Source organism: Lathyrus oleraceus, chromosome 2 (genome assembly GCF_024323335.1).
Source record: "Lathyrus oleraceus cultivar Zhongwan6 chromosome 2, CAAS_Psat_ZW6_1.0, whole genome shotgun sequence".
Taxonomy (NCBI): Eukaryota; Viridiplantae; Streptophyta; class Magnoliopsida; order Fabales; family Fabaceae; genus Lathyrus; species Lathyrus oleraceus.
The window spans coordinates 128,239,122-128,253,765 of NC_066580.1; the positions used below are offsets into that span (position 1 = coordinate 128,239,122).

At 33.2% G+C, this 14,644-nt stretch overlaps 1 protein-coding gene across 1 annotated transcript; it reads left to right on the forward strand.

The window, feature by feature from the left end:
- The first annotated feature begins 3,761 nt into the window (after window positions 1-3,761).
- Window positions 3,762-5,829, forward strand: LOC127118448 (EPIDERMAL PATTERNING FACTOR-like protein 6). Its single transcript, XM_051048655.1, has 3 exons — window positions 3,762-4,527; window positions 4,728-4,771; window positions 5,497-5,829. Exons 1-3 carry the CDS (start codon window positions 4,413-4,415, stop codon window positions 5,740-5,742), a joined length of 405 nt encoding a protein of 134 aa, XP_050904612.1. The 5' UTR covers window positions 3,762-4,412; the 3' UTR covers window positions 5,743-5,829.
- Window positions 5,830-14,644: the final 8,815 nt, after the last annotated feature.

The following is a 14,644-nucleotide window of genomic DNA, read 5'->3' on the forward strand; positions in this document are numbered from 1 at the left end:
ACCGGCTCATTGTATCAAAAGTCTTCCTGACAATGTGGTGGTCAGGCGGCGTGTTTCATTTTAGTGTCTGCAACGGCGGTATAAGTGTACGTGGATGAAAGAGCTTCTACTTGAGGATGAACATAATGGATGGACTCACACTTGAGGGAGAGATTATTGTGTACAAGTGTGAGTTGGAAGTCCCACATTGCTTAAAAAAATAGAGGTTAAACACTTTATAAGTGAGAGGACTCATACACATATCACCTTAAGATTTTTGTTGAATATGTGGTGTCTCTCTCACTTGTGTGTTGCTCTTGACCAAATGTGAATGCTACTCATGATGACCCAACAAATTTAACCAGCTAATTGAATAAAAACACCACAATTGTGCGTTGAGATATTTCAGAGATGCATCTCCAGATACATCCAAATAATATTCGGAGATGCATCTCCAACACTTTTTTTCTTCAATTTGGGGTAGAGTTCAAAAAAACGAAGGTTGAAGTGATTTTTGAATACGTCCGGAGATGCATTTTCGAAAATATAAGAATATTTTTTAATTTTCAAAAAATATGGAATGCATCCATAAAGATGGAAAGAACAATTCTCAAAACTTAAGGGACCCGCCAAGATAAATTCTCTTCGGCTGCTCGACATAGGCCCATAAGGAATTTCTTGACTTAACCCCACTAGGTTTATCAACTATCCTTATCTGATAGTTAAAGACTGGCCTGTAAACATGGATTGTGTATTTGTGACACATGACACATATTGGATACATACATAATTGGAGGTGAATATTATTTTAGTGGAAGGTAAAATCCACCTCCTTCAAATTCAAAATTCAAACCTCAACCAAATAAATAGAATGGAGCATAGCTACATGTGATATAAACACAGCTGTGTCATAAATTATGGTATATAGTAAGCTGTAACCCGACCAAGACCAAATATTATTTAACATGAGAACAAAGATATAACATTATGATATTTCACACTTGTGGACCAATTGGCCTCACTATTTTGATGTGGATACTTGTATTTTTCAAACATGTCTTCAGCTATTTTTATTTCTCAACACTCACATGTTATTGTCATAAAATTAGAAATGACATCGTAAGCATGCAAATTAAAAGGGATAGTTAATGCATTGTCGGAAATTATATAACAAATTGATCTCATATATATAAAGAAATGTTTGAAAATTGAGTCCAACTTTATTATGCAATTGAAGATTCTAAAACACCAATGGAATTTAAATAGAATAATCTTTGAATAACTATTTACCATTAGGGATGAAAACTGAATTGAGATTTTACATTGATACAACGATATCGATAATAATTTTTTTTTTTAAATAAAGTTTAAAAAGTTTTTTTTGTTGTCTTTGTATTTTTTTTTGTCTGAGTTCATATATCTCACTTTTGTGTTGGTTTTAGTCCTTAAGATAAAATTTCCACAAAAATTCAAAGAAAAATCCGTAAGAAACCTTAACTTTAGCGATTAAAACCAACAAAAAATAAGATACAGGGACTCAGACTAAAAAATAAAAACTATAAGAATCAAAATCAAAAATTTGTTTTTTTAAGTGTCGGTATTATATAGATTAAAGTCTATTGTTAATAGAAATTAAAAAACTGATTTAGACCATACCTTCTTGTGTATGATATGATGATGAATGACATTAATTAAAAAAAACATGCGATACATAGAACACATATATATTCCCTGTCATATAATCGACCATTTTTCTTTCATGATATTTGTTTTGTTCATACCTTCTTGCTTTTGGAATCTAAACTAATTCATGTACTAGTCTGTTAACCAGTCAATTTGACTATAGTCATTACATGTCAATAATTGGTCAGAAAGAAATGGTTTGAGTGTTTCATAAGCTTTTGTCCTTATAACAACATCTACCCATCTTCCTCACACGTGCATTGACAGAGGTTACTTTTGTAAATACATGGTGCTTTCTGTTTCCTTCGTGTGGAAAATGGCCCACTTTCAATTTAATCAAAAAAATAATAATATGGTTGATAGAGATTCAATTTATATAGGTTTAAATGATGATTTATGCTTCGATTTGACTTAATGATTGAGGTTTGAGTTTTGAGAAAATATTTCTCATAAGATTTCAAGTTTGCATTCTGGTAAATGCTAATGATTTTTGTATTAGATTAATTTAAACTCTGATTTCAATTAGATCTCTTGAATTTGATTTATTGATGTAGGTGGTTGAGTCTTGAGAATATGTTTCAGATTTGACCTATTGATGAATGTTTGAGTTCTTATAATATATTTTGAATTTAACATATTGATGGAGGTTTCACTTTTGAAAATGTGCTTTGGATTTAACCTACTAATTGAATTCTAGAAACGTGTTTTAAATTTGATCTACTGACAGAGATTTGAATTATGAGAATATATTAAGGTTTCAAAGTTTAAGTTCTGTTAAGTGATAAAATTTTTGATATTAAATGGTTAATTCAGACTCTCATTTCAATTGAATTTTTTGAATTAGTTGATTGGATATCGAGTTTTCAACCTAATTGAATCACGATTCAAGTAGTTGAACAATCATTTTAATCCAATTTTAAAAACATTTTACATTTTTTTAATATAATGAATTTAATAGATCCAACCCACTAAAATTTTCAATTAAGAAAAAAAAAGATGTCCCACTTTCTAACATAGACCTAGTAGATAAAGACTTTAATAAGCAACAAGGTGTATAGACTACATTTTCAACCTCTTGTACTTGTTCCATTCCCAAAAAGTCCATGTAGAAACACTATGAACCAAACCATTGTATTTATGTGAATTATTATGAACTACTACACAATGTGTCTTTAATGCAAGTACCAAAATATTCCAAACCATTCCATCTCTCAATAGAAGTTGAAAGTTGAAACTGCAGTCTATAGCCTTTGAACCAATTATTTTAATCCATCATGAAGAAAACCATGCAAATGCTTGGTTGAGAAGGGAAACAAAACAAAAAGAAAGAAAAATAATAGAAAGAACCACTCTAAAACAATGTGTCTTACATAAAGAGATTAGTGGTTATCATGTACTCAAATGTCAAATTGTCCCATCAATATTTTATAGGTAGCATCAAGATTTTGAATTACAATACTTGATATTCAGAGAGTTACAATTTGATCAGTCTCAATTGTAGTTCAACATCGCAATTTAGGTTGGTGGGATCGTATATCATTTAAGTAAAAGGACTATGCTTATAGGTTTATGCGAGTCAAAAACTATATTTTGATTAATGAATTTGGTGAAATGGAGTGGTATGAAATGAAAATGAGTGTTATTCTATTATTTCAATTAATTAAAATCGAATGGAGCACAGCAGGATAGAATGATATCGATTTCATTTAATTTCATCACGTATCATCATATTTCTTTTCTTCTCTAATTTAAATAGAATGAAGAATTTATCCTTTTCCGTAATAAAATACTCAAACAATAGAAAAAAAAATATTTATTTTGTTCTGATTCATTCTATTATGTTCTTTTTCATCCCATTTCGTTTTTTTTCATAATATTCAAACATAACCTAAGTATTTGTCCGACCCAACATTTCTAAACGATCTCTCGTTACCATCCTTCCTTCGTACCGCTTCCATGTTGATTGAGGTCCACCTCACATCAAAATATTATCCAAAATGATATGTAATAAAAAAAATAGAGGTGGTTAAAATTTACAAAATTTACCAAAGTAAAAGTGTGAGAACAAAAACTATGTACTTAAAGGAAAAAGAAAAAACAGGGGAAAACAGAGTAAAGTGTATGTGTGTGTGGTTTAAGAGCATGAGAGTGAAGGGTTCTATAGAGACTTTGTTTTAGTTTTTCAAAGAACAAAGGCTACAAAAGAATCAAAGACCTAAACATAGTAAAGCTTATGAAGTAATGATCTTCATAGATTCTCTCTTATTTTTCTTGCTTTATTTAACCTCTCTTCAAAGTACTATTCAAACCCCCACTGTCACAACCTACATACCCCTCATCAGATAACAAAAGTACCTTTCCATCCAAAAAAAAATTCACCTTTCTCTACTTTTTCTACTCTTTCTAGCCACCTGCATAAAGTAGTGTAAGAGTTGAAAAAAGGGTTGTCAAGTGTGAAGTGAAAAGAGTGATTTTTTTCCATATTTCAATCAAATGGGCTAATAGTTAGGTATTTGTTTAGCTTAATACTTGCATGGAATATGCAAAGTTTGAATATGTTGAAAAACATCACTATTATTGGTTTATAGCTTGAAACACTACTTTTCATAGGGTCATAGCTAGAGAAACAAAAAAAAAGTGTGTGTGTGAGAGAGTGAGTGAGAGAGTGTGTGTGTCAATCATATCATATATCTACAATCATACAAGTGGTGCTTCTATTGAGATTTAGTTTTTTTTTTTTCTTCTTGTTCATGGAGAGAAAAAGAAAAACATCTAAGCTCTTGAACAAAACAAATCTTTGTTACACTTTCTACTTTTTCATGCTCTCAATTTTCACAACTTCTGCTTCTGCCATTACATGTCTAGGTATGCAATTCTTCCTCATTCTTCAATTTTCCTTTTTTTTCTCTTTATGGTTACAAATAACTCGTAGACAACCGCATATCAGTATTCGAACCTGATAAGGATGACGTTCAACCTAACAATTTCGGTTTCTGTCAATTGAGTTAGGAGTGCGGAATCAATTTTCTCTAACTCACACCTTCTAGTTCTTTTCATTTTTGCAGATACTAAGTGTATCATATTTTTCAAATCTGATATAGATTTTCAGGTATAGCGACTAATCCTAATCTTGTCTATTCTATAAACTAGTACATTCCTTCTTATCTTCACTAGAATTTTTTTTTTGGATTATAATTTAGCTACCTAGATCTAACTCTAACATTACAGTCGAGTGAAGATTTAGATTTTAGACTCTAGACTATTTTTTTTTATTGAAATTTATATTTTTTTTAATTAAAATCTATAATGGGTTATCTTTCATGATTGTGGTTGTTGAGTTCAACATTCAAGTAAACTGTAAAATGTGAAACTGTTACATATAAATTGAAACAAGGTTGTCTTCAAAGTTTCACTCTTTACTTTAGTGTTGAACAAAATACAAGGACTTTCAAGAATATACTTGTCTTAGGTTAGACTATTATTAGTCACAATATATTATTATTTTAATAATTTTAATATATAAATTGTTACTAGTGGTGTAGAGAATTATGAAACAAATTATAGAAGAAAAAAAACTGAAATTGGTTCATATGCAACAGAATAGGGTGCAGGGTGTGTCTATGGACCCTCTGCAATGTGGAGTCCACAGTAACTAGGCAACACATGTGACTATGTACTTGTCGTATTATTTACTGTGTTGAAGTTGCGTTGAAGTCTCACGATGATTAGATTTCTGTATTGTTTGATATATAAATATATTTAAGTAATTTTACCCGAATTAATTTCTGAAATAAGATTCAAATCTATTTAACATGGTTACGTTGACTCCGACAGAAAAGTAATAAGGTGGAAATTGGAGAAGGTATGATGTCTCAAGAAAAATCAATGAGTTCTATAGATTGGCCAAGAAGGTTTCTAGGTGGGCCGGGGTCATTTCCGCCGCGATGCACCGGCAAGTGTGGGAAATGTACGCCTTGCAGACCGGTCCACGTACCGGTGCCGCCAGGGACACCGGTGACGGCGGAATACTACCCGGAGGCATGGAGATGCAAGTGTGGCAACAAGTTATACATGCCATGACAATGACAATGAATATTTAAAATCTCTCTATGTATAATGTTACTTTTCCTCTTCAAGTTTATTATAAAGTTGATTATTTTCATCTTAGTGATTATATGAAGACTCTTATCCTTTTGATGAGTTGGTTTAGCTTAAGTTTGTGGTAGATATTGAATTTGAAAATATAGTACAAAGCATGATTTGACATGGAATAGCATATAAAAGGACCTCTATTAGACCTATTGATTATGGGTTCATTGTAAACATATATATGGATTTGACATGTAGCAAAATTATGCTGTTTCATCATTTGGAAGTATAGGGTTTGGATTTACTTCCCTTGTGTCTTATACTCTATTTTATTGAATGGTATCAAGTGATGGAATTTGTGAAGATAAGTTTATTCAATAGGCACATTTATAGTGAATTACTTCAAAGTTTACTTTTGCTTCTTACTATAGTTAGAATGGTGGTGTGAATATAAAATTACTAACAACAATTTGTAATTTGTGTCATTTATTCTTATCTCATGAAAAGATATGGGGTTATACAGAGCTCTTGTGATATTTATTTATGAATTTAACTCAGACAAATTGAATATTAGATCATATTTAACTACGGTTTAATTGTGAAAAAATTTAGACTATATGATATAATTTACATTAAACATTTTTAAAGACGACCTTAGATATAAATAAAGTATAATACTAAAAAGAAACTATTTATAGGTGTCAATTAAAAATAGATGTTAAAATAAAAACCGACAACAGAAGGATTATTAACATCGGTTTTACATCATCTTGTCCAATACTATTTATCTATATATCTATTTACACTAACATTTACATTGTAAAGTTTAGTATTTTTTACTTGATACAATTTAACTTGGTTTTTTTTTAACTAAGATAATTAGGTTTATGCCACATTTTAATGGTATTCAATAAACACGAGACTTTAGTTTAACAAAAAAAGAAAAACAGAGTACAATTTAAAGGTTTGTGGTTGGAATATATATGCATACTTCACGTGCACACGTTTTGTCAAAAGGCGACGGAATATTACTAAAATGATTGATATGAATCATGTTTGTTTGATAGTCATTTCATATATTTCAATATAAATAAAAGAAAAGTTATGATAATATAACTCATGACATTTCAAAATAGATGGATTCTAGGGTGATCCATTTAACTTGTGGTCCACCAATGGTAGGGGATGATACAAAGATTATTACTTAAAGAAAACCCATAATATTGTCAATATCAAATTCCCCACGGTTGATGGTAGACATGATGTTATACTCTAAAGTGATTTAAATGAAATGGAAATGATTACTAGAGCAAAGCAAAATGAAATAGACATTCCATTTCATTCTTTAATATTTTATGATAAGTTCATTTTTGTTCTTGTTGCGGAGTACTTCTTTCGTCCCATATTATAGGGAAATTTCATATTTTTAGATTTATTAAATAACTAATGTATCTAAGTTATATATAGATCAGATATATTGATTATTTAATAAATTTAAAAAGATGAAATTTGATTATAATATGAGACAGAGAGCGTATGTCTCTAAAAATCAAAATGACATTCTTTGAGTTTTTATAATGATTGGACTTTTCATTTATTTATGGGCTTAAATATCAAGAAGGATAAAGAGTTAGTGAGAATAAAGGAAAAAGAGGGTTTTGATTATTTATTCATTGTTCATAATGAACATTAAAGGTGCAAGACCTAAATGATTTTCTAATCTATAATAATATCTAAATTCTTGATTAATATTGAAGAATTGTTCTCCTCCAAAGATGAAGTTCATCTCTTTGGGGTTCAGACTTCATTATCAATCTTGTCTTTGTAATTTTTCTACTCTAGAATCAAGTGATGATCAGAGAAGTTGATGAATGTGGATCTATATGCTTATAGGTATAAAATTGATAATTTCGCAAAGATCATCTCTGAAGTTTTGATGACGACAACAATTGTTAAAATCGATGGAAATAACTTTCAACTATCTGATGATGGTAACCTAACTAGAGAATAATCTCAAGCCTCATCAAGAAAAGAGATTCAAGATTGAAGTGTTTATATGATCAATATAGCTGAAAAAGAATCTTGGAGCCTTTGAATAATGAAAGAAAAGAAGTTTGAAAGTCCTCCAGGTTGTGTATGTCTAAGTCACTAGAGTTTTGTAAAAGTAAAAAAAAATAGCTCTTAATTTTTAAGGCAACTTACACACTCACTTAAAAGTTTTTTCCTAACATTTTTATATCTTAAAAATGTTTTCAAAACAAAGTCGAGTGATTAAGAAATTGTCCCCTATCTTCCAAATGATTTTTTGAATTATCCAATCGATTGAGAATTCTTTCTAATCGATTGGAAAAAAAATTGAACCAACTAACTAATTGGAGAATGCTTAAACGATCAGACAAACGATTAAGACAACATCTTAATGACTTATAAGGACTTTGTATCCTTTCTTTCCTTGTAAACTTTGGTAAACGGTTATTTTGAGGGCTGCAAATCGATTTGGCTTTAAGCAAATCGATTGGCTCATTAATTATGCCCATGAATTATTTCCGTTTTTATTTTCCAACTCATATATAAAATAGGCTCGTCTCCTCTTCATTTCACACCACTTTCCAAAGTTTTACATTTTCTTTGGAATTTATCTCTCTATCTTTCTCCTTCTCTCTCTAGAAATATTTATTTTCACTTAAAGTTGTCATAGTGCTTTTGAGTGAAACTTTGTTTATGAGGAAGAGTTTGTAGATGGTCGTATTGTTTGTTTAAATCTTGAGAGTGTGATACTCTTAAATCGAGTATGGTTTGTAAGATAAACTAGTTATACCATTTATGTTTTTTTTCTAGAGCTTCGTCGAAAAAAGTTTTGTTTTAGTTATAGAGATCAGCCTGAAAATCTCTAAGAAGGTTCCTTAGCTTAGCATGTGGTAAAAGTTATATTTGGTTGGGGATGATAAGCCTGTAAAATATCAATATTAGATTGTATAAAAATTCATGGGCATAACCTTCAAAAGCTCAAATTTTATAGTCTAACTCTCCAGAAGATACATTGGGGACAAGACTAAGCCAACGTTCGACTAAACTTGTATAACTCTCTGGTGCAATATCTCTATAATTTCTGCTATTTATTATTTTTATTTTTGTTGTTGCTTACTACTAAGAATCTACTAACATGATTTTAAACGTAACTAAGAAAATCACTAAGGTAATCGTGAATTTTGAATACCATAACTCACTATGCCTCTTGTACTTGAAGTCACTTACTTATCCAATAAGTAGTATCAGAGTCTAACTCCTGTTAAGGACTAGTCGTCTCAATAGGAAAAATACCTACTCATATATTACTTCCTATATCTTTAAGTATTGGTGAGATCACGTGAGATAAGGATGGTAAGAGCTTTGGAGTTTATACTTCATAAGAATGTGACTAGGGTCATGATTTTAGATGAAAATGTCACTCTAAGATTGGATACCACCCGACATGCCTAATTTTTAATATTGCTAACTTATCAATATCTATTCAATATGTTAGAACATGATAGACTATGCTAGGCTAAGATTATATCTAAATTTCCTAAAAAGAATTAACATAAGATAAATTTTCAAATCTTTCATAGAAGACTCAAACTTCCAAGAACTTACATATAAATAACTAGGGTTAATTCTACTAATTGGTCCATGGGCCAAATATAAAAAGACAACATCAAAATAAACTATTACATAATACTAAATGAACCCCCCATTTTTAATGATAAAAATCCTTAAGTTAAATTGATTTCTTCCTTTCTCCAATGGGCATTATTTTTAATGAGAAAAACTGTGTAGAAACATTTGCTTCTGCCGAAAAAAAAAGAAAAAAAAAGAAATGAAAAAAAGGTATCTATATAGAGAAATGAAAAATAAGCACTTGCCTTAGAAATATACTCATGCATTAATATGAATTTGAGTGAAAAAAAAAGAGTCAAGATTGAACGACACCCCAAATAGAGTTCATGCACAAAGTAAAACAACAACATGAATGCCGAGTTGTAAAACCTTTTGTAATCCACTTTGTTGTCTACTCTCCCACCGTACCTAAGCCCCGTTACAACCCTGAAGACCTCTTAAAGTGTGTGAGTTATGTTTGTGTAGTTGACGTAGAATCTATTCAAAAAGTAAGAGTTGATATTGCATACCTTGATTTATTGAGTGCTAAACACCTTAACCTCGAGAGATTTGGTGAGTAGTGTGAAGAAGCTTGCAGGTAAAAGGACTCTCTGAAATGATAAGGCAGTGGATAATGTCGAATGGGTAAACCAGAGACTTAATCGGGAAGGAGAAAACCAAGTGCGAATAACATCAGTTGTGTTGAGGAAAGAATAGAATCCATGGTTGACCTCCGCTTTTTCTCTTGCATCACTTGAGGACAAGCAATGAGATAAGTTTGGGGTTGTGATTGGCCACTATTTACACTTAGTTTTCATCATCTATCAAGCATGGAATCTTCATGAATCGGTAACTTTTTGCGTTTATTTTAGTAATTTCTTTAGTTTATTGCATTTTATGAATTTCCGTTTGTTTTATGTTACATTAGTAGTTTTTCATTTTTTGTTGCATTTTATGCGTTTTTGTGTAGACTGTTAGTTTCCAGATTAGATAACAAGTCCGAAAATGCGTACCAGAAGAATGGAGGTCAGAGACTTAAGGAAAGGCGAAAAACGGATAAAACAGGGGGCTGACACGGGCGCCCGTGTCAGCATGTGCAGAGCAAGCCATCCTGAACCCAGTAAACAGTGGGCTGACACGGGTGCCCGTGTCACCTGACATGGCCCGTGTCAGCATGGAGTGCCTTATTGAACCTACAGAGGAGCCAACACGGGCAGCAGTGTCACCTGACACGGCCGGTGTTGGCCATTTCGCCCCAATTTCTGATTTTTCTTATTTTAACCCCTTTGGACATCCAGGGGGTATTTTGGGCATTTCGCAATGTTTTTAGTTGTTTGAAAACTATTTAGTTTGAATTTGGGCACTGAGAAAAGGGACTTTTTGACCGTGAAAAGAAAAGAATACGAAGAGAGGAAGCAACCTTGCAAGGTGTAGAGAAGAGAAAAGATCTTCAAGATCGGAAGAAATTGAAGATCAACTTTCATCAACAACAACTTGTAATGTCTTTAATTTGTAATCTTTTGTCTTTGAATATTATGAGAGGCTAAACCCCCCAATGCTAGGGGGTGTCCTTGAATTGCTACTGTATGAATATTTTATCCATGTTCTTATAATCATTGATGTTTTCGTAATTCAAATTATTATACAACGTGCTTAATGCTTAATTTTATCGGACAAATGAAATTCTGATCTCTGGTTAAGGTTTAGGTTAGACAAACCGCCTTATCCCTTGTTGTACAATAAAACCCGCGTTTAATCACTTAGGAATGAGGATCAAACTGTGGTTACTGTAAATTCTTGATAAAATAAGTAATTCTTAACAACAATTTGAACGACTAAGGAATTAGGAGTGAAATTGCCTGTTAAATGGTTTTGGCTAAGGAATTAGAGAAAACTACTCTGGAGAAACTGTTTTGAATTATAATAACATCGATGTTATATGATATGGAAAAAGTGGAATACACAGCAATTCATACACCTGGCCCTAGCATTATTTCTCATCTTGGTTAAACTGTTTTTGTACGCTTAATATTTTTATTTATTATCAGTTGTGAAAACAATCATCAAACCCCATATGAACTTTTGTTCAATTGAATTATTCTAAAAATTGATACTTTCTACGCAGTCCTCGAGATCGATACTCGGGATAACTCCCTTTTTATTACTACATTGGTACAAATAGTGCACTTGCTATTTTACCGATCAATGAGGTACTTCGTTTAATAAAGAAGAGTGAGTTTAATGTGGTGGAGCAGTTGCTCCAAACCCCCTCGAAGATTTCAGTGTTGTCTTTGCTAATAAATTCAGAAGCGCACAGAGAAGCACTGCAAAGAGTTCTAGAGCAAGCGTTTGTGGAACATGATGTTACGGTGGATCTATTCGATCATATAGTAGCTAACATCACTTCTTGCAATAACCTCAGCTTTTGTGATGAAGAACTCCCTGAGGAGGGTAGGAATCATAATCTGGCTTTGCATATTTCTATAAATTGCAAAGATGATGCTTTGTCCAATGTGCTTGTTGACATCGGGTCTTCGTTGAATGTGCTGCCAAAGTCAACCCTTTCAAAGCTGACATATCAAGGAGCGTCTATGAGGTATAGTGGCGTAATCGTCAAAGCTTTTGACGGTTCATGCAAAATAGTGATAGGTGAAGTGGACCTTCCAGTGAAGATAGGTCCGAGTGATTTTCATATTACTTTTCAAGTAATGAATATCCATCCGGCCTACAGTTGTCTGTTAGGAAGGCCATGGATCCACGAGGCAGGAGCTGTTACCTCCACATTGCATCAGAAGCTCAAATTTGTGAAGAACGGAAAATTAGTCATTGTTAGAGGGGAGAAGGCGTTATTGATTACCCACTTATCATCTTTCTCTTACATTAAAGCTGAGGATGAGGTTGGAACTCCGTTCCAAGCCTTATCTATTGCTGCTGAAAAGAGAGTTGGGGCATCTATGTCTTCATTGAAGGATGCAAGGAAGATTGTTGAAGAAGGCAATGTTGATCAGTGGGGGGCATGGTAGAAGTCTCTGACAACAAAGGTAGAACCGATTTGGGTTTTCAACAAGGTTTGTCTACTGCTAGATCAGAGGTTTCCATAGCGGAGGGTTCATTCATTGAAATGAACAACACTTAGTTGTTGTGCTAGAGGATGATGAAGTAGGAGACTGCACCAATTTTGTGACACATGGAAAGGCTTGCAACAATTGGACTGCTATTGATATTCCTATTATTTTGCATCAATCTAAGTAATTGTTTTTATATGTTTTAAAAATCCTTCTCTTATGCCTAAGGGGGAAGTGAACATTGTTAGGCATTTTCAAATTTGATCATCAATAAAATTAATTCATCCACTGCATAATATTTGGTTACAAAATTCACTTCTCTAAAATCAAAATATCAAATCATTATGCAGGTTGGTTCCTAATCCCATTGAATACAATGATCATTCTCTTTCTCCAAATTTTGAATTCCCTGTGTATGAGGTCGAGGAGGAAAGTGACGAAGAGATGAGTGATGAATTGTCTCGTCTTCTCGAGCATGATGAAAAAGCCATGCAGCCGTTCGAAGAGCAGATTGAGTTAGTCAACTTGGGTTCCGAGGATGATGTGAAGGAAGTCAAGATTGGGTCTCGACTGTGTCCAGATGCGAAGAAGGGGTTGGTTGATCTTCTCCGAGAGTATTTCGATGTGTTTGCTTGGTCCTATCAAGACATGTCTGGTTTAGATTCTGAGATTATGGAGCATAGATTGTCGTTGAAGCCAGAATGCCCGCCAGTCAAGGAGAAGTTAAGAAGAACGCATCCTGATATGGCAGTGAAGATCAAAGAAGAAGTGCAAAAGCAGATTGATGTTGGTTTCCTTGTAACCACTGAGTATCCGCAATGGATGGCCAATATAGTGCTTATGCCGAAGAAAGATGGAAAAGTACGCATGTGTGTCGATTATAGAGATTTGAATAAAGCCAGTCCGAAAGATGATTTCCTTTTGCGACACATTGATATGTTGGTAGACAATACTGCTAAATCCAAAGTCTTTTCGTTTATGGATGGATTTCCGGATATAATTAGATCAAGATGGCACTCGAAGATATGGAGAAGACCACATTCATTACACCCTAGGGAACATTCTGTTATAGAGTGATGCCTTTCGGTTTAAAGAATGTTGGTGCAACTTACCAAAGAGCAATGACTACTCTTTTTCATGATATGATGCATAAAGAGATTGAAGTTTATGTCGATGACATGATTGCTAAATCTATTGATGAAGAGGAACACGTTGAGCATTTGTTGAAGTTATTCTAGCGTTTGAGGAAGTATAAACTCCGCTTGAATTCTTATAAGTGTACTGTTGGTGTTCGTTCTGGTAAGTTGTTGGGCTTTATTGTCAGCAAGAAGGGTATTGAGGTTAATCCTGCCAAGGTCAAAGCAATACAAGAAATGCCTGCGCCCAAAACTAAGAAGCAAGTCAGAGGTTTTCTCGGCCGCTTGAATTATATCTCAAGATTCATTTCACACATGACTGCCACATATGTGCCTATATTCAAGCTTCTTTGGAAAGATCAGTCTTGTGATTGGACCGAAGATTGCTAGAAAGCTTTTGACAGTATCAAAGAATATCTACTTGAGCCTCCGATTTTGTCTCCGCCTGTTGAAGGAAATGCCACAAGTGTCAAATTTATGCAGGTAAGATTCATGTTCCTCCGACACTATTGAATGTTATTTCCTCCCCATGGCCCTTCTCCATGTGGGGAATTGATATGATTGACATGATTGAGCCCAAAGCTTCGAATGGACATCGTTTTATTTTGGTGGCAATTGACTACTTCACAAAATGGGTTGAAGCGACATCATATGCAAATGTGACCAAGCAAGTGGTTGTAAGGTTTATCAATAATCAGATTATATGCCGATATGGTGTGCCAAGTAAGATCATTACTGATAATGGATCGAACTTGAATAATAATATGGAGGAAGCTCTTTGTAAAGACTTCAAGATTGCACATCATAATTCTTCTCCCTACAGACCCAAGATGAATGGGGTTGTTGAAGCTGCAAATAAGAACATTAATAAGATTATTCAGAAGATGGTTGTGACGTATAAGGATTGCCATGAGATGCTCCCATTTGCTTTGCACGGGTATCGTACATCCATCTGCACTTTAACAGGGGCAACCCCTTCCTCTCTTGTATATGTTATGGAAGCAGTGCTCCCCGTAGAGGTTGAGATTCCGTCATTGCGTGTGCTCATGGAAGCCA

Coding starts and splice junctions, on each gene's coding strand:
- LOC127118448 (XM_051048655.1), top strand. CDS start 4,413: ATGGAGAGAAAAAGAAAAACATCTAAGCTCTTGAACAAAACAAATCTT. Junction 4,528..4,727: donor TTCTGCCATTACATGTCTAG/GTATGCAATTCT, acceptor TCATTTTTGCAG/ATACTAAGTGTATCATATTT. Junction 4,772..5,496: donor AATCTGATATAGATTTTCAG/GTATAGCGACTA, acceptor TGACTCCGACAG/AAAAGTAATAAGGTGGAAAT.